The 21587-nt window shown below is 37.9% G+C and overlaps 1 protein-coding gene across 3 annotated transcripts in view; it reads right to left on the bottom strand.

Annotated features, from left to right (window-relative positions):
* The window catches only part of LOC309501617 (uncharacterized protein), a 68879-nt gene that overhangs the window by 45286 nt on the left and 2006 nt on the right, over positions 1-21587 (bottom strand). Inside the window, exons 2-5 of one of the 3 annotated variants that reach the window (XR_014206962.1) lie at positions 19355-19691; positions 13996-14158; positions 12724-12812; positions 7819-11565 (exon numbers count right to left, since the gene is read on the bottom strand). Coding sequence is in view for 2 of the 3 variants with exons in the window: in XM_082173754.1 (XP_082029880.1) it covers positions 12979-13814; positions 13996-14158; positions 19355-19642 (1287 nt within the window). In the remaining variant the exon portion in view is untranslated. Of the gene's footprint in view, positions 1-7818; positions 11566-12723; positions 12813-12842; positions 13815-13995; positions 14159-19354; positions 19692-21587 lie in introns of those variants that run through there. The other 2 variants (XM_082173755.1, XM_082173754.1) reach the window with 2 other exon arrangements.

The following is a 21587-nucleotide window of genomic DNA, read 5'->3' as shown; positions in this document are numbered from 1 at the left end:
GAGGGAGGAATTTGAAAGTGTCCACTCTTTCAAGGGAGTAGATGCTGTGATTCGCTGCCTGCTTTCCTTCCTGGGAGAATCATCTGAGGAGCTCATTGGAGCCTACCTGGTAAATTAATAGATAAATTCAAATTTGTTTTGACTTCATATTGGTACAGCACTGCAAAAGTCTAAAGCACATTAGTATTTTCATCCCCAAAAATGTTTTTTTACTTATTATATCTTGTGCTGTAGTTTGTCAGTACACTCTAAAATAAATGGTGCTATATAGTACTAAAAGTGGTTATTTGGCTCGTAATCATAGGAGAACCACTTTAAGTGCTGTATAGCACCAAATCTTAGTTCTTCAGTGGTTCTCCACCAGTTCTTTGGGGTGGTTTAGGTGCTATATAGCACCACTGCCATACAAGGAACCTGTTAAGCCATTTTTGTTGAAGAAATAAAATGCGAAATGGCACCTCTTATGGGTTCTACACAGCACCATTTGACAAAGGTGCTGTAGAGCTCCTTTAAAGATATGGTGCTATATAGCACCAAAAGTGGTTCCCCGATGATTACGAGCCAAGGACTACTTTTAGTGCTGTAGCACCATTGTTTTTTTTTGTTTTTTTTTAGTTTATGAAATATCGATTTACATTCCTAAACATTCATTTTGCCATTATTTGTAATAATCCAGTGAGATTTTTGTAGGCACAGGGAGTCTGACAACAGTTGGTGCTCCACAGAAGATCTGGTCTTGAACATCATTGAGTCTGTCTACTATAACATGAAGAAAGAGATACAAAGATACAATGCAGCCTAAATCAGGAAAAACTGTGGCAATGTCTGCAAAATACTTAAAAAATGTAAATGCAAAGCTACCTGAAAAACCTAGGCCAATAAGTAGGCCAAACTAGGTCAATAGAAGTTAAATGAAAATCAATTTATGAAAGCATTTTAAAGGCATCCCCGCTTTGGAGGTAGTTTTTTAAGTGTCTTGCAGACACAGATGGTGAGACCAAATCTCTGTGGGGCACTTATCGCATAAAATTAAAGAGAACATGCAACTTACTGTACATTATTGTAACCACTTCACTGGACAACAATCACTCAGCAGAGACATGATTAAAGATAGCTTCACCAATCATGTAATGAAGATCATTGTATTGGGCAGCACGGCAGGAGAGGAAGATGCCAACATGGCTGACGTCACCGTCATTGAGGAAACTGAGGTGCTGTTGGAATGCCTGGGCTGCCAACTCTCACGCATTGAGCGTGAGACTCACGCAATTGACACTTTTCACACGCTCTCACGCCACACATCCATTTTCTCACGCACAGAAAAATTGCGGAGCAAAGAGGTACTTTTAATATTAAACTAATTATCAGCTCTTAGATTCCGTCAATTTTATTAAGAAATTCAGACAAAAATACGTTTGGCGCTTGTAAATGTGACGTGACAGATCGCTGAGCGCCTCCTCAGTTCAAGTGCACGTGAACCGATCATCTGTTACTTTTTTATTTAAAGATGCAGTACAACTTACCGAAAGTATACATAATATCGACCAATTAGTGTTTTTCAACCACGGAAAGAGGTCAATATATAATAGCAGGAGAACAATTATGTCACATAACGTTACATTTACCTCAGGAAAGCCATAATGACCATAGCATGTTAATTGAATAGAAAAAAATAGCTAGAGAGGAGATTTTGCTGAGCACTATATTACATATTTATTATATTGAATCAAAATCGGAATCAAATCACAAGAATGGAATTGAAATCTTGAAATTTTTGTCAAGCAATAATAAAAACGGTATCCTACCAGTCATTGTACAATGTAAACATTGTAACATGTTGTCACTAAACTTCATAAAATTCTATTTAGTTACCAAATGTTTTGACAATCACAATTACACTTATTGTGATGCAATATTTGTTTTTACTTTTTGTATTTTCTCATTTGTTCAGCAAGTGAGAATATTCTAAAAAGGTTTGTTAATGTAAATTAGAGCAATGTTTGTACTATACTGTACAACAGAAACACTGTAATGCAGTGTAATGTAAGTAATGCAGTGCTGCTAAAGAAGACAGAAGCAGCGGTTTATTTGTTTTATCACAGTGTTGTATGTAAGATCACAGTTAAGCATCTCACGTTAAATTGTTGTGCTCTGTAATATGCACAAAAACACATTGAAACAACTGTAATATGATAAAGATGCTTAACCATTTTGACCATGTTTTTGGGCAACAACAGTTTGCAGCAAGGCCACGCAGATAATTGAAAGTTTTAGTTTGGGCGCTTGACAGTTTAAATAACTGCCGCAAAAAAAAGAAGAAAAAAAAAGACCCCACTCAGCATTTAAACATAATAGTCCTTTCAGATTCTGAAAGATGAATTCTCTCTCCAAGGATTTTCTTTTCTTTTTTTCTTTTTGTATTTAAGATGGAGATCGGCGCTGAAAGCCTATGGAATACCCTGATCGACTGAAATACCTCCTCGCCCAATGATAAATGCATAGATTTTATTATGGCTTCTAGAGGTATAGTGAGTATAATTTATAAATCACTTGTGGTACGATAGTTTTCAAAACTTCTGGGAGAGAGAACTTAACACTGTGATTGACTGGGACACTGTCTGGGGGAATTGTTTTGCTACCACAAAAAAATCTGAGTCCATTATAAGTTCATTTATAAGGCAAACGCCTCTCCTTGTTTATTGTATAAGGTAAAAAGAAAGTCAGACCCTTTTTGTCACCTGTGTAGCAGCGAAAGTCCAGGTGCATGCATATGTTTGGGGACCGTTCTCGAATTGAGCGGTTTTGGTCCTCGGCCCGGGACTTGTTGACAGATCTTCTGAAGACTGATCCAAAATTACCCACTGCTTTTTCTTTTTCTTGATGATTCTTCATTGTCACTGTCAGGGGCGGGTTTACCATTTTGGGGGCCCCAAACAAAGTCAGGATCTCAGGCCCCCCACAACCCACTCCCTAACATTACGTTACATTTTACTCTGAATTGCACAACAATAATATTTACATTTAGCAGACGCCTTTATCCAAAGTGACTTACAAATAGGAATACAGCAAGCGATTCATCATGAAGAGGCAAAAAACACAAGAAGTGCTCAAGATACAAAGTTTCAGACGTTGCTTAGAGTAGCATAAGCTAGACAAGGGAGGGATTAAAGGAAAAGGAAAGGATAGAATTTTTTTTATGAGGTTAAGTGCTAAGAGAAGAGATGAGTTTTCAGCTGTCTTTTGAATGTTGTCAGGGATTCTGCATTCCGGAAGAAGGTAGGGAGATCATGAACCATGAATGAAAATGTTCTGGAGAGTGTGCCTCTCTTTGATGGTACCATGAGTTGTCGCTTATTTATGAATATCAACATCAATATTGAATAATTAAGTGAGACATTTAAAAAAAAAAATTAGGCTATTTATTTTTACAGAAATGTTCTACACTTTGGCACTTGCTCCCTTCAGCTTTAAGATATAAACCTTCTTGGTTTTGAATTCATCAAGAGTCTTAACTTTGTCCACTGTCTTAAATATTCAAAATTACACATAAACTATCGTTGACCGACACATTGGAGCAGGCGAAAAAATATGACAAAAAGCAGCTAACGATGGAAAGAGGAGACGGAGGCGATCACATTCTACTTGGCTAAGGATATGGTGCCATTCAACTACATGGAAAACGTGGTATTTAAAAGACTGATCCAAACTTTAGAGACACGGTATGAATTGCCAAGTCGCAAATATGTTTCTAATACTGCCATTCCCCATATGTATAATGAATACCGACAGATAGTCACTGCACAAATAAAGCATGGAGAATTTTTTGCCACGACGAGTAACAAAGAGTGCATGTGCACTGCCCTGAAGACCACACTGGGGAGCTAATTGCTCATGACCTGAAGGATGCACTAGAATCTTGGAGTAAGTGAAGAACAAATGTCCTGCATGACAACAAACACTGGTACAAATATGGTGAAGGCCTTGCAGCTCAATAACTGGACTTGCCTGCCATGCATTGGCCACAGACTGCATATAGCCTTAACTAAATGTAAAAATACTACTTAATATAAATATATGATCGAGTCAAGATCACTTTTAAAAAAAAATTTTTTTATTACAAATAACTCAAGTGGTCTTAAGCCAACATTACATATAACAAAATATTTATTAAATTGCTCAAGAGAGACAACAGTTCTGTTTATCTTTTGTTCATGATATGATGGTCTGAACTTGGTTTTAATTGTCCATTTGTTTCCCCCTTTCACAGAAAAAAGTGGAAAGGATACGAGTGTGCCATATCACTATGCAAAAAAGTTGTAAGCGCTTCAGTTGGAAAAAGCAGATAGATCTAATAAAGGCACAACTCGAGCACAACCTGCCTCAGAGGAAGCTAATAACAGAGTCTCCAACACGATGGGGGTACCGACTCAATATAGTTGAAAGAGTCCTTGAACAGAAAGCTGCCATTTCAAAGGTTTGTAAAGCTGATAAGAAAGCAAGACACCTTGCGCTAACATGGCAGGATGTTTTGGAGTGCCTGAAGAAGGCCCTCAGCCCACTCAAAGATTTCACAGATGCACTGCCAGGAGAGGACTATGTGAGTGTTTCTTACTTAAAGCCTGTTTTGCATCTTCTGAAAATGAATATCTAGAGTGTGGATGCTGAGGAAACTAATTAAACAAAGACGATAAAGGAAACCATCACCCAGTACCTCAGTGAAAAGTACAGTGACCAGACAAGACCTCCTGGACATGGCATGTCTCTTCTTGACCCAAGGTTTAAGCTGCACTATGTGAATAAAATCTCCAGTTATTACTGAGCTGGAAGTCCTTCTGATGGCAACATCACAACCAGTAATGTCTGTTGCATCACAAAGCACAGAATCTGAGGGGCCAGCAAAAAAAAAAAAAAAAAAAAAGACCAAAACTCTTGGTAGCCTTCTCAAAGTATCCAGTACCTCTGCAGCCACAGGCCCAACTTTAGCACCTCTTTAAGAGAGATAATTGAGGCAGAACTGGCATCATACCTCACAATAACTGAAGCTGAGAGCGAGTTGGATCTTTTGGAATGGTGGAAAAGGCACCAGGCAAACATTCTACGGGTTGTATGCCTGGCAAAAAAGTACCTTTGCATCCCAGCAACCAGTGCACCACCAGAAAGACTATTTAGCACAGGTGGCAACATTGTTACATGCCAAAGGGCTACTTTGAAAGTGGATCAGTTGATTTTCCTGGCAAAAAATCTCTTAATTCTATCTCATCATTCCTGTTAAGTCTTTGTTAAACTCTACCAGTTTTATTATATTTCTGTTCATTTCAGTAGCAGTGCAGTTAAAATGTAACTGTGAAACAGTCTGAATATTTTATTTATTTTTACGTACATCTAAGTACTTGAAGTCTTATTTTCCATAATATTATCTATTGGGTGCTGATTGCCACTTTTTGTAGTTGAAACCAGATGTTTTTTTGTTTGTTTTTTAGAATTAAAAAAGTGCACACTTTTGTGTTGTACACCTTTTACTACTGCATTTTTTTTTCACGTTGAGTTCTGAGCACTGGAAAAATCTGTTCTTTTATATAATATTATCTATTGGGTGCTGATTGCCACTTGAAGACTTTGAAAAGTGCATACCTTTGTACATTTTACTACTGCAAATTCTGAGTACTTTTAAGATCTTGTGTTATTTAATGTTTATCTATTGTTTATCTACTGATTACTAATTTCAACTCTAATATTTAAAATAAAGTTAAACTCCATTTAATGACCATTTTGACAACTCATTCTTTAATTCAATATTGTGTTTTAAATGGTACAAAGAGATAAATCCATAGGCTTGTTCCAGTCTGGATATTCTCTATAGTACATCTCAAAATTGGGAAGATCGTGATTCAGATTGTGGATCATGATTTTGTGTTATAAGATCGTGATATGATTTTTTGGGGGAAAAGCGCCCGGCCTTAGATGGAGTAGATTGAGTCCAAAGCTTGCACAGTCCTATACCTCGTCCTAGGTCGACATGTCATTCGGTAACTGTAACGAGGTTAGATGATGTGGGAAGGAGGCGGGAACCGGCTAAGGTTAACACACATTTTAATACCAAAAATAAAACAAATACAAAAAAGACAGCAGCCCCTCATGGACGACTGCTGTCACATATAATAAAACAAAACAAAACATAAAACAAAACAAAACATAAGTCCAGGGGCCTGTTTTAGAAAGGAGGTTAAGTGAAAACTCTGAGTATGTTAACCCTGAAATGAGGGAAACTCTGAGTTTTCTGTTTCAGAATGGGAGGTATGTTAAACCTGAGAAAGCAGAGTAAGTCAAGCCTGTTTCTGAAAGAGAGGTAACTTATACTCAGAGTCAGTTACCATGGCAACTTACTCTGTGAACCTAACCTGGTCGGGAGCAGGTTTTCTTCGGTAAACCCAGAGTTTATTTCGGTCTCCTCCCCTTTTTTAAAGAGGAAGTGGTGTTTAAACACCTCATTCATTCTTTCAGTACATTTTTATTAATAAAAATAATAAATAAAATATTGCTATTTTTACTGCTTTTTTATTTATTTATTTTTTTATAAGATGAAGTCTATATAACTCCTTAACTGGCAAATGAAAATACAGTAGTAGATTAGAGTTACATAATGTAGTTCTAAACAAATTCTACTGAATTAAACTGGCATTTACTGAAAATCACTGAAATGTGTTCATCTGTGCAACAGAAGAATACCCGTTTATACTTGGATATAAACTTATATTCTATAGGCTACTCCACATAAATATGTGAAAAAAATCTGAATGTGTAGATTGTGTGATGTGTAGACACATAATATTAACATTACCTCTCTGTGGCAGCAGAATCCTCATTGTCATGTGAAGATGAGCATTTGGTTGAGTATAACTTTATAACACTATTTATCATAATTTCTGGTGTATTGATAGGCTACTTACAACTGCCTGGGGTTCTGTTGGGACAGGAGGCTCCAAAAGACAGATATTACCATCAGAATATGTTGGGACCAACAAAAAAACCAACCCAAAGTAAAATAAATGGAAATTTCAAAAATAGCCTATAAAAAATGACACGTAAACCTCTTACATTTTATGAAGGCCCTTTGATCTTCGGGAGTGACTGGCTCTGAAGTCCCTCCAGGAATTCCCTCAGCCAAAAGTGCTGCTGCACTGCTTGACACTGGATGCTATTTAGTTATTTATGTCAAATGTAAAGTCAGGTAGCCTACACCCATGATATGCTCAAGCCTTACTTGATTGAATTATGTTTTTATATTTAATTTTCAGCTGCTGCCATGTTCTTTTAATGCCCGCAGGATTGCCCCTACATGAAAATTAAAATTAGGTTGAATAACATAGCCTACTGTTCTTTCACCTCTGATATTATAACAGTTGAGTAAGTTACTTGTATTACTAACTACAAATGACATCTTCAACAGTGTAATTAGATGAATGTCTACTTATTACATTTACATTTAGTCATTTAGCAGACGCCCTTATCCAAAGCGACTTACAAATTAGGACTAAATTCAGCGAGTCATCATAAAGAGGCAAAAGCAACAACAACGCAGGAAGTGCTCAAAATACGAAGTTCAGGTATTATTCAGAGTAGCATAAGCCTGATAAGTGATGTTTCAAAGGGAAAGGAAATTTTTTTTTTTTTCTATACTAATTTATTTTACTAATAACTAATAACTAATTTATTACTAATTACTAAATCCCATATCAACCTCAACCACTTAAACAATACAACGAGAGACAAGAAACTGCACTTTTAATGATTTCAAATAAACAATATACAATTGCATGAATTATTCTTGAATTGACCAAAGTGTGTAGAGGGAGAAGGTTACATAAAAAATATACCTTTTAAAAATGTATGTTAAATATACAGAATTGTTCTACAGTCTAATGCAATTACATCAGATTTTACTTTAAATTACAGAATAATTAAGAGTAATCCCTTTAATTAAATTGCAGTATTTAGATTACTTGGTAATTAATTACACCCAACACTGTATAACTAATTAAAATGTAAAGGTGAGAAACGTGCAGACCTCTTTTTGTCTGGCGCTGTTGCCATGGTGACTCATAATATCTGCGCTCCATTGATAATGGCTTTTTATAGTTGTGGTGCACGCGCTTAACTCAGAGTAGGTCAACTCAGAGTTGATTGAACTAACTCATTTCAGCTGTTCTGTAACCGAAAACTCAGAGTTTCCCATCTCAGGGTAAGTCAACTCAGAGTTCAAGTTTTAACTCAGAGTTGGTTGAACCTCCTTTCTGAAACAGGCCCCAGGCCTGTTCCTCTCTCGATCTCCACTGTCGTCGCTCCTCCTTTTATGCTTCCACTTCTCCGTGAGAGATATGAGACCGGTGTGTCGCTCATCAGTAATCACGCCACCGGCCTTGCGCCGCTCTCTCACGGCCCTCGGCCTGCTCACCACAGTAACATTGGGCAGTTTTGATTTATATGCTGTGTATTGTTGATGATTGTGTTTTTTTTACATATGCATCTGCTTACATATGCTATCGCTTGTTTCTGTTTCTAATTCACGTGTCTTTTGATCTGGAGATTATGTGCTCTTTCAGAAGATGCCTAATAGTGCCCTTTACCGTACAGTGAAAACACGGATAGTGGGAAAATTCCATCAATGGTGGGGAAGACTTGTCTCATAAATGACGGAAAATGCTGTCAATGGCAGGGAAAGAGTTAATTCATAAAAAGATGGAACATGTCTTGATTACTGTTGTAACCCTCATTCTCTGATGGAGGGAACAGAGACGTTGTGTCAAAATACTGACACTATACAATTGGCGAGTGAAATTTACGCCTGGCCATTCCCCAGACATTTGTATAAAAGCGTGCTTGCTTCACTCATTCAGGAGGAGCCAATAAGGCATCTTGGCTTAATTATGGAGGAAAGGTGGTCCAAGGTTCACCAATAATGGGAAACTTTACTTGGACCTAAAAAGCACACATTATCAACTCAGAGAGGGAAAAGGCACTGACACGCAAGCACTACACTCTACCAGTTGTCGGTTCATTTGTTGGTACCTAGAACACTGGACAAAACTGGTTCAATATGGAGATTTTTAAATCTCACAAAGGTGTTGGGTGTAGCCCAGCCTGCAGCTCTACAAATGTAAAGAGGCAACATTCACTAAAGCAGAAGAGCCTGCGACACCCCTAGCGGAGTGAGCCCTCATTCCCAAGGGGCACGGTAAACCCTGAGCCTGGTAGGCCAGGAGAATGGCATCCACAATCCAGTGGGCCATTATTTGCTTGGAAACAGCCTTTCCATTCTGCTGACCTCAAAAACAGACAAAGAGCTGATCTGATCTTCTAAAGCTCTGTGTGCGATTCAGGTAAATATGCAAAGTGCACACTGGTCACAACAGAGATAGGGCTGGGTCTTGCAAGGTTACCACTTGATCCCTAAAATGGGTAGTGGGAACCTTAGGCATATAGCCAGGCCGGGGTCTCAGGACCACATGAGAGCATCTTTCATCTGGTAAGGGTCATGTTGATCCTTCCTGTCCTCTGCGCAGTGGGAGAGAGGGTTCTCTGTCCAGAAACGCATAAAGTCAGACATCAGATCTTCATTACACCCCAACACAGTAGAAGATCTGATCACCAATGCCAAATCAACATTGAGGGTCCACTTTTGGAGGCGTTCGAAGCCTCAGGCTCAGTAAAGAGATGGAGGAGGAGGGACAGAGAGCCAGAAGACCAAATTTTAAATCCTGGCCACAGATGTGTAAAGCCCCAGTGATTGTTGCTGTTTGTTGTTGTTTTTAAATAAAATAAATATAATAATATAATAATAATAATAATAATAATAATCTGTAAATCCTCCCTGACCTTGCACAGCCTGTGTGCAATGAAATGCACTGGGGGAAATGCATACTTGCGCAGGCTGAGGGGGACCTCAGTCAGGGAATACCACTGGGAGGATTCTTGAACAGGTCTACCTGTGCCTGGCCAAATCAAATCCAAATCAGCAGGACCTGGTGGGGATGGAGTCTCCACTCTCCTCGGAGTGTAACTTGTCGTGAGATTGAGTCCACTGCGTGACTAATGTTGCCCGGAATGTGAGTGGCTTGCAGATGCTTTAGTCTCTTTTGACTCCAGAGGAGGAGATGGCAGGCGAGTTGATGTGAGTTGATGTGAGCGACAAGAGCTTATACTACCCTGGTGGTTGATATATGACACTGTCGCTGTGTTGTCAGTCCAGACCAACACGTGCTTGACCTGGATCAAAGGTCAAAACCTCCTTGGGGCTAACAGCAATGCCAACACACTCTAGGCAGTTGATGTGCCCGTGCAGTCAATGGCCTGTCCAGGAGCCTGAAGCTGCATGCCCATTGCATACGTCGCCTCAGCCTGTCTTGGATATGTCTTGTAAAAACAACACATCTGGACACTTGTTCTATGGGAACACCTGCCCGTAGAAACGAAAGGTCTGTCCAAGGGCTGAATGTGTGACGACACGTGATTTGTTTTCGCAGCGCCATGCACATCTCGGGACTTGGTATAAAGCCAATTCGGAAGCGATCTGCATCAATCCAAGTGGTGTTACCGTGGCCGAGAATGCCATATACCCCAGGAGCCTCTGAAAATCCTTAAGAGGAACCTGTTTTGTACTTTAACAAATTCAAGCAGTTCAGCACTAAACGAGCATGGTCTTGCAAAAGATGTGCTGTCATTGTGACAGAGTCCAACTTCAGACTGAGAAAAGAGATGCTCTGCACAGGGGAGAGCATGCTCTTCTCCCAGTTGACCTGAAGTCCAAATCTGGCTAGATGCTCGAGGAGCATGTCTCCGTGTGCACACAACAGCTCTTGAGAGTGGACTAGCATTAGCCAGTCGAGATAGTTGAGGAGGCAAATGTCTACTTCCCTCAATGGGGAAGGGGCAGCCTCTGCGACTCTGGTAAAGATGCGAGGAGACAGAGAACCTGTAGGGAAGGACATTGTACTGGTTTGCCACCCTTCAATGGTGAAACGAAGAAAATGACCTGTGTCAAGGAAGGATCGAGAAATAAAAGTATGCGCGTTTCAGGTCTTTCGCCGTGTACCAATCCTGGCATCTGAGACACATTAGCATGTGTCTCTGAGTGAGCTTCTTGAGCCTGTGAAAGACCGATTCTGGATCTACAAGTACTGAACTGTGCCTGATTCCCCCACCCCTTTTGGGTACGATGAGGTAAGGGCTGTAGAAGCCCTTCTTCACCTCGGCTGGAGGGACAGACTATCGCATCCTTTGCTAGAAGTACTGCAGTCCCTGCCTAAAGGACAGCAGCACTCTCACCTCGTACTGAAGTAAAAAGAGTGCCACTGTACCTGGGCGGGCACCTGGTGAACTGATTCACATAGCCAAGCCGAATTGTCCTGAGAAGTCAGAGTGACGGGTTGGCAAGCGTTAACTAAAGGAAGCTGTATGACAGTTTCTTTGTAGCCTGTTGATGGGCTGGCAGTGCCACCTTCCTTTGAGAGAACCGTTGTTGAGGTCTAGCTGCTGGTCCAGACGATCTTTCCAACACTGAAGGCAAAGCTTGAAGCCATCCGAGGGAGACACGAAACAGTACACATTTAAAATCCTAAGGGGAAACCCTATGCACATACGTGAACTGATATACAGTAGATAACCAACATATGGCATTAAAAGGCAAGTAATCACATCTGTGACTAAGCACAACAGACAATAACAAACACAAAATGCAAATCAGTAGATACAATAATTTATTTCTTCCCTGCTCGTGTTACCTGCGTGAAGTTGACCCCCCAACCAATGCAAAACGTTGGCAAAATAGCATGTGGGGTAGCTGAGTGACCTCAGAATGACCAATACATATAATTTTAATATCTAAAAAACCAAAGCAGCACAAACGGTGCACAAACGATTGAGACTATTTTGCCGGTGTTTTGCGTTGGGTGGGGGGCCAACTTCACGCAGGTCCCGTGTCTGCTTTTATAAGCACTAAGTTCCCATTCGAACTGATCTAGGACTAATTATCAGTACAGTATGACTGAAGCCATGTTTATTAAATTTTGCATTAGTGGCGGGCAAATCACAAGAGGTGCTTCTCAAACGGAAGTCTGCATATCTCGGCTACCACATCATCATGTGCCGCCGAAGGTAATGAGTTTAAAGTACTCATGACCACCCTTACAACAGTTTATGTTTTATTATGGTCAATTTTGACTAATTTCTTGTACAATTTAAAATAGATAATCTGATAAAGGAAAAGATTATACACTGATGAGCAGTATGACCATTCACAGTCTAGGTTTAATAGATGATATATTAGATGGTAAGCAAACAATCAGTTTTTACAAAAGAAGGTTATGAAAATCCAAAATGGCTGAAACATTTTAGATATGGAAATGGAAATTTGGAAACTGCCTGCAGTGAGGAGAATGTTATTTTAAAACTGGACCAATGAGTGGGAACTGAATGCTTTAAACGGTGCCAACCCATTGTGGAGTTAATTTTAACCGAGCAGTATAACAACTAGTAAATTAGACCAGCGTGTTGGGTTTAACATTTAATACAACCCAGCTGGGTCAATATAGCCCAGTGCTGGTTTTTAACCCAGCATTTTTAGTGTTTGGTAACATCATATGACCATAAACATGTCATTTACTTCTTTAAACCATATTTTAAGAAAAGGCATGATTATAAAGGATTTTGTATTTTATATATAATTACCCTGAACAAAACAGCAGATGGGCTGAATGAAAACTCGCTCTTGAACTCTAGGTGACGCTTATGGAACCGCAGAAATAGAGAGGTTACCCCTGTACACAAAGCAGAACTGCACTTATAAATGTACTTCATTATAAACTTTATTCAGCATTATACAGAGGTATGAAGAAAAGAAACACCATTGACACTTTTCTGAAGACAGCCAATTACCACATTTATTTAAAAACACCCCTCCTAAATAATAATAAACAAACAGCTTTATAATTGTACTGACATTCCATTTAATTTTGGGCAATGCTTTTTACTGTGAATCTGTGTAGTTTTGGAACAATTGAATCTCTTGCCACATTGATGGCACTGATACGGCTTCTCTCCAGTGTGAATTCTCTCATGTGCTTGCAAGGCTCCTAACTGCTTGAAACTGTTTTCACAGTATGAACACTTGTAAGGTCTTTCTCCAGTGTGGATCCTTTGGTGCACTTTCAGCTGAGTGGCTGTAGTAAAAGCTTTACCACAATCAGAGCACAAATACTCTTTCACACCAGCATGTATTTTCTGATGGTCTTTAAAACGGCCCAGCCATGAAAACGTCTTTCCACAAATAGAACACAAGTAAGGCTTCTCTTTTGTGTGAACTTTCATATGGCCCTTTAAATCTGATTCCTTAACAAACTTCTTATCGCACTGATCACAATCAAATGGCTTTTCTCCAGAGTGAGTGAGCTTATGAACTCTGAGACTATATGACCATTTGAAACTCTTTTCACACTGATCACATGTAAATGGCTTCTCTTCATTGTGAATTTGCATGTGACTACTAAGGTTTCCTTTATTTATGAAACTCTTGCCACACTGAGGGCACGTGAACGGCTTCTCACCAGTGTGACGTCTTGTATGAACAATAAAGACTGAATTACATGAGAAACCTTTTCCACATTGAGGACAGGTAATAGTCTTTTTGGCTTTTGCTCTTTGAGATTTTGTGTGTCCTTGTCCTTTTTTTTCTCCAGTTCTGGTATCATGAAGGTTCTGAATCGGATGTTTCTTCTCGATTTCATTCAATTCTTCACTTTCCTCTTGCACATTCATCGAGTCTAAAATGGAAATATAATATTTCTAGATGTGATTTTTAAATCACACTTCTATTTGTCCTATGCTATTTTTTGCTACTATGAATCTTTAACTACTATCTACAATTCTGTTCATCTGTCATAAAATATGTTTCATTTAGGTTTTTCAGCCGTCATTAATGAAGAATCAAGAATGGACACCAACCTCTTTGTTCCTCTGTATCTTTATCTTTCACTCCACATGCTTCTGAATTTCTAATATCACCACTGTCCCCTTTAATAACCTCCATCTTTACAACAGCTTTCATTTGGGAATGGCTTGGATGAAGGTGTGAGCAGTGATTGTTATGAGGTATGGAGGACCAGATCTGAAAAAAAGTACAGAACAGACATTTCTTCGTACAATTAATTCCAATTCATTCAATGATTCACTTTATTCAATGATTCAACAAATTAAATGCATTTGGCTGTGCAAAAATAGGCCTCGTTTTCACGGTCAGTGAAATGTGACTCGATTATGTGACACAGATCGGATGTGTTCTATGACCATGTAAACAGGAAAAAAAATGCACGCATTCGGATATTTCGAGATCGATTTCAGGCCTCGTTCATTTGTGGAAATAAATCAGATATGTGCCAAAGCGAATGTACTGTAAAAAGGCAGATCGGATTTTCTGAGGCAAACCACCTCTGCGGTTTAATGACGAGAGAAACCCCCAACGTGCATTTGCAAAGGGACGAATGGCCCAACAAAACGTTGTGTTGTCGTAGGAGAGGAATGTGGAAAAACGTTGACAACATATCAAAGGTTGGCTTGCTCATCCTAAAATTTCGAACCCACTGCTCCTCGTTAAAGCCCTCCACGATATGGCACTTTTCGCCCTCCTCCGCCTCATAATCATGGTGCTGTTTTGTATCTTAATTATATCACAATATTTTCTGGTATTTATTGTGACAACGATATAAATGACGATATAAATATAGTACCATTCACCACTGTTTTTGGCTTCAAATGATGGCTGCATGCATTCTTGAGAGCCTCAGAAACACAAACATTGATCTAAAGTAAAACGTGCCCATCATCAAATAGGCTCCTATAACATTAAAGAATAAAAAATAAAAATAAAAATAAAAATGTAAAAACACAAACACCAGCCCTTGCTGAAATGGAAAAGTTGCAGATATACGTTTCTTCTGTAAAAGTGCAGATAATATTTAAATAGTACAACTTTACTGAAAAAACATACTGTAACAATAATAATTACACAGTAATAATTTTAACCAATTACAAGTTTGAAATGTAAAAAACTAACAACTAACTGCGAATGGATCGCACACAGAAATACGTCATCAACTAGGCTTATCGTTAATATTGCGGGAAGATTAATTCTTGTTGTGAGGAGAATTTTTACCGGTATATCACAAATGATAATATAATCACCCATCTCTAGTAGGTTTATTTAACATGTATGCATTTATACATCTTTTGTTGTTTGATTAACATTAATGACAGACAGACAGGTATTTTAGGATGCTGTCACTTTAAGACCGAATGCTTGGATCTAATTCAGTGGCGTAGGCAGAAATTGTATTTTGGGCGGGCCAGTGAAAAAGTGAGTGGGCCTATAGTTTTTTGTAGAAAAAAAAAATGACTTAAATAATAATTAAACCTTAGAGATTAGAAAAAAAGAATAGACAAACTGCAAAAACAGTTACACCTTTATTTTGCAATATTCGGCAAAGGCAATAACAAAACACTGTCTAATCATCATGTTCAACCAACAGAGCTCAGTAAAGGCTGGACAAATCACCAGCAATAAGGGTGCAGAAGCGATGGCGGAGCAACATATTGATTTAGAACGCGAACGCCAACTTTTGTTGAATTTAAGAGAAATCTACAGACGCAAATAGACAAAATGTAGTAAAATAAAGACCAAAATGTGTATTTTGGACTTTTTTTTCACCACAAGTCTGAAAGAAGGCATTGAAGACAAATAGCCAAAAATCTCAAAATTGACCAGTGAAAAAAACCCCGATGTTTTTGCCTGCCGTGTCTCGCCTTAAATCACTTCACGGGCAAACATTAAGGAAATTAGTTAAACAACAGGCTTAACTTTGTTGTTTTCATTCTATAAAACAAGACGCAAGTGCCTGGGTTTAGTGTTGAAAACAGAAATGGTCTCATCATAGTCCAAAGAGTCACAGAGTTCTTTTTTAAAGCAGCTACCAAAATTAGCACAGAGCCCACCGCCCAGAGAGTCTATAGCAACCATAGCAACCAATTACGTTCCAGAGAGAGGGTTTATACAACTTGCATCAACAGTTCCATTTTATTCGGAAAACAAATTAAACACACACACACCAGTCAACAATAAATCAGGTTTATATTAATATATTTTCTTAAATACATTTGAATAATAAAAAGAAACTAAAAATGTATTTTGATCAAACTTGCCTGGGCGGGCCAGTGAGTAATGTGGGCGGGCCAGTGCCGCCCTGGCCCATTACTGGCTACGCGCCTGATTACTGGCATCAGGTTTTCACCAAGCTGTTTACGTTCATTTAAGCCATAATCTACTGTATTTACGCAAGATACTCCACATTAGGGGTGGGGGAAAAAATCGATTCTTAGATGCCAAAAATCGATTTTCTAAATGTTAATTGATAATGTTGACGGAACGCAAAAGGCGCCTGGACAGTCTGTGGCGTGCAGCTGTGCACATAACAGAGACGCATGATGGTTGAGCGACAAATCCAACCGGCACCTTCTGCGTTAATATCTAGCATAACTTTGGCTTTACGAAGTTGAAGGGGAAAAGGACCTGGATAAGAGCCACACTTTATGCAAGTAGGGCTCCAGACTGCGACCAAATGGGCGACAAGAGGTCGCACTGGTGTGACCACCATGCTGTCCAATTGACAAGAGCTGCAACTTCTATTACAGATGTCAATTTACACAAATTCTCATGATCGATCGTCGTTTAAATTAACGATCAATTAATCGTTAGCATTAATACTGCAATATGCGTCTGGTGCAGTGGCATATGGCCAACGGCACAACAGGGTCTGCAAATGCTGCTCAAAATGCCATGTTCCTCACCAAATGAATGAGATGGGTTTTTAATCTAAATAAAGGGCAAGTAGGATTGTAAAATGAGTCGATGTGATTGATCATTTATTAAATTACTTATTTAATAATCAAATATAACGACTAATACAACGTGTTACCAACGCTGCCTCAGATTACACGTGCTTGTCAGAATGTGCACTTCTGCTCTTCCTGGGACAACGCGCTGAAAATGGCAACTAAACCTGATGGATTCACAACGATTTATTAAAATAGTGTTCTCATTAATGTTATGTATTATGACAGACCCAATCATAGTTATAATTAGCCGTGCACTGCTGTTTGAAGCGATGAATGAACACCGGTAAATGGAGCACTTTGTTAGCGTGTTATTTAACTCTGAGAAACGCGTCCTATGAGATTAATCAGATAGGCTATACAAAATGAACGCAATAATCTGCACGATGTAATAGGAACCCAGTAATGGGCACCAAAAAAAATGTGGCCCAATTAAACAGAGGCAGAGTGAATACAAAAACTTTTAAAGTATAAATGAATATTTATTCAAACGTGCAAAATCATGAAAAATCCAAACCCAAATATATAACATTAATGGAAAAATAAAACAAATAAGGAAAAAATCTTAACCAAAAACATCCAAATTAGATTCAATAGCAAATTTCCCAAAAAAATAACTTCCTCAAAAATAACACAAAAAAAGAGAAATCAACAAAGTACAAAATACCTGCAGCACTCAGGCCACACTCTCCACGGCAGCAACCAACACAGACTAACTCCATTAAACACAGACGAGCACATTTATACACATTTATACGGCCAGCACCATTACCCCATGGGGAGGGACAAACTCACATACAACACTTTACACATTTTCCCATAAATATAGAGTCTAGAAGAAATATTTTGTCATACTGTTCAAAATAGATAATCTACTCTCTTATGCAACAGTTGATATCATTTACAATACATTGAACAGGAAATAACAGAAGCAACTCGTCCGCGTTGTCCCTGAAACACCCATGCTCAATTAATAAGTGGTAGATTCCAGTCCTTAGTGGAACCAAAGATTCCCGCCACCATTTCCCCGTCGAACCTCTAAAATTACGGGACAAACAATATTGCATAAAGTCAACAGGTATTTCATTCACTCATTTCGATCGATAATCATAATAAACTCTTATGTCAGTAAACAGTCTCTGTGTTTGTGTGAGTGCATTTATTATATAACGTTAAGTCCATGTTAAATGTGCGGTCAATCCGTGACCGTCACACACAAAATGACACGAATGTACAAGTGAACTTGAACTAAGTTACGTTCTATTCAGAATGTGTGATAAATGAAACAAGGCACTAAACCCAAATAATTCACAATGTTTTATTACAATATTGTCCTCTTTATAATGTTATGTAATATGACAGTCCCAATCATAGCGACAACTTAGCAACCTCCCCTAGTTTTTAAAACTTAAACTAATTAAAACTAAAAACCTTCAAGCTTTTAAAACGACTTCAAACTTTATGGCTAGGCCTTTTCAAGCCAACTTAAAGTTTGTCTACAAACTTTATCTAGTTGTGCATTGCTGTTTGCACGCTTTAAACCATGTTAATTCTTAACCAAATTTATCCTATTTTAGATAAATCAGATATAGGCCTACACAAAATAAACAATATTACAATTTACATTTGCACACAAAAAAAAAAAGGCTACGAATGCACACGCAAACATACAGTCATGATGAAGGTATAACTCTAGCTGTAAAATATGAAGGTAAAAGAGTAGCAAAACTCGAGAGCACGTAGATGTTAATTTGAGAACTTGTACAGTAAATATTCGTACTTGTATGCTAAAATTTACACTCACAGCTCCACTGTGAAAACCTGTCAAATAAAAATCCAAAGTTGAATGTTGAAATTTGCACTCGCAGACAATAGGAGCTGGAGTGTACATTTTTGCGTACAAGTACGAATATGTATTGGACAAGTTCTCAAATTCACATCTACGTGCTCTCGAGTTTTGCTACTCTTTTACCTTCATAGTAAAATGGTCCCAAACATAACCCCGGCACGCTCGTTTCCTTTTTCATCGTGTCTACCTTACGTTTGACGATTGAGCAGCATGAACACACATGAACCTGCTTAATCGATTATCGATTAAATATATTATTGTTGATTAATCGTTAACATCCCTACTTTCTATATATAATTTAATCACAGATTAAATAAAATGTTATTTTCTTCCTAATAGGAGAAAATGTGAAGTTGACCATTTTGTCACTGGTTTGATTTACTGACATTTACAGCAACAAATGATTTTGAGACAAAGAACATCTGACTGTATATAAATCATTACATTTCAGAAATCACTGATGACTGGTGAAGGTGATTTTGGTTTCACACATACATAATCAGTGCATATCAAACGATCTGTAACAAAGCAATAGTGACAGTAAAAAAAAGAAGACGTTTTTTTACTCACATAAGTGTGTTGCGCCGTTTTTGTCGGATCCAATACAGAAGGCACAGCACCGTTTTTTAATCTCAGTCTCTCTGCAAATCCAGCGTCGAACTGTTTCTTGTTTGCAAAGGCATCCGCAGCGAAATGAAGCGAACAAACGCACAGTGTCTTATTCACGCGATCTGGAACTTCATTAAAAACGAAGTTCAACCATGCATTCCTAATGTCTGAATCAGAAGGAAGGTTATGCAGCGACTGGGTTTTTCTACAACTTGGCACTGCACAATATTTAGCAATCTTCAAAGGCATGTTTATTGCTTAGTTGATCGATACAGTGTTAGCGTCACATGTTATTTACCTAAAAAAAAGAAAGAAAAAGAAGTTATTCACCTACTAGCTACTTGTCATGCGTGAATAAGTGGGCATGGGAATTTACAGTGGTAAGGATGTAGAAGTAGGCGTTGACCTTCGTCTGCAGACCTATCTATGACATCATAATAGACATTCCTAAACTAGTCATTTTCTTGACTTGGTTTCAATAAAAGCTGTTTTTGGACTAACAAGGAAGTTTTCAGTTTTTGAAACTTAGGCTACATGGCATTATTTTAATATGATGACCTCTTATATGTCAAAAGCTCAAGGAAAATTGTACTTATCAATTGATGACCCCTGTAAAAACTTCATTATAAATGTACATTATAAATGTCTGCCCTTTGGAGTGAGTAGGGCATAGGGGAGCTATGGATGTCGTTACCTCGACAAAATGATCTCTTGGCCACAACATAATATCACGTTCCCACGAATTAATATCTCGTAGCCACAACAAAATTAAGTGAACCGAACATGTCGCCTCCCGGTGTTACAATATATTCGGTTCCTGAAATATTTGGTTCCAATGGGTGGAGCTACCATGAATATTTACGATACCATAGTGTGGGCGGGGCGCAAATACAAGCGAGTGGAACAGAAATTTTTAGCGTGAGTGCCTGCTCGTTTTGTTTTATGGATTATTTATTTCAAACAGGTAATAAAGTTGAACGAAGTTAATCTTAAACTACTCGTATATATTTTATAAATAATTCATCGTTTTGTAGCATACATGTTTCAGTACTCTGAGTTTACCTGAACTGAACTAATCCTGTAGGAAGCGTCGCAAGACCTACAATAAAGGCATATTTCTCCAAATTTTCCCAGATTAGTTGTTGCTGACATTATAGAACTGTTCGTTTCTCTTGAATTACTAAGATTAGGATTTTTAAAGGTGTGTGATTGCTGGTTAAATAAATATTTACAAATATATTCTTGTGTCTTTATTCTGTCTTCCAAAGTTGTCTGCATATTATTAAAATAGCCTTTAAATTATAGGCTGATAGCTGAAGACGCCATAAGAACTTGGAGTTGCATGTTGCATGCTTTGGATGTTGCTTTATACTGACTTTACTGAAAATCTTTTTGATACACAACCTTTACTTTATCAAAGGTTATCATAAATGTTAAGCTTCAGATGCATTAACAGTTGTTTTCTCTAGCAATGCTTTAGAACATTGGTCAAATTAATTGATAATAATGACTAACCATTAATCATAAAAATTAGGCCTACATCTTATCAGTTTAGTAATGTTATCATTCTTATGTAATCTTTTTGTAAATAAGTGAACAGAAAAACACACTGGTGTAGAAGGCATGGGTATACCAAAATATTAAGGAAAGGTATATTTATAAATACATATTTGAATAATATAGTAAATATTTTATTAGTCCTGCTGTATTAATTTTGTCCTTGGTCCCATTTTTTCCCTCTTGTCTAACATTCTTGTTTTTACAGCTGAATATGAATAAAATATGTAATTTTAAGACACTGTATCTTACTATAAAAATTATTTCGAGTTAATGAATGAATGCTTTAAAAAAACTCAATTTTTACACAGAAATGTTGAGGCAGATGTTTTTGTTTATCAATTTTAAACAGTCTAGATCATATTTAGGATAGGTAGATAACTTTATGCATATAGTTTTATATTATAAAAATTATATGTATTATATTCTTTAAATGAGAATACTTTTTAATTATATGTCCATATCCCACCACACCTGAGAAACTGACCTCTATTTCTGACCTCTATGTCTGTGCAATTTACTATTGTACACAGCTTTGGCCAATAAATAATTGGTTCAGTACATATAGTTTGTGAAGCATTCAACATCCAGTTAGCTATGGTGATGTTTTAAAATAATAATGAGTCTCAACCACAAT

The sequence above is a fragment of the Leuciscus leuciscus genome (genome assembly GCF_965113295.1).
Source record: "Leuciscus leuciscus genome assembly, chromosome: 6".
NCBI lineage: Eukaryota > Metazoa > Chordata > Actinopteri > Cypriniformes > Leuciscidae > Leuciscus > Leuciscus leuciscus.
Note: the sequence above shows the minus strand (reverse complement) of the source record. Positions and strands in the feature narration are given on the sequence as shown.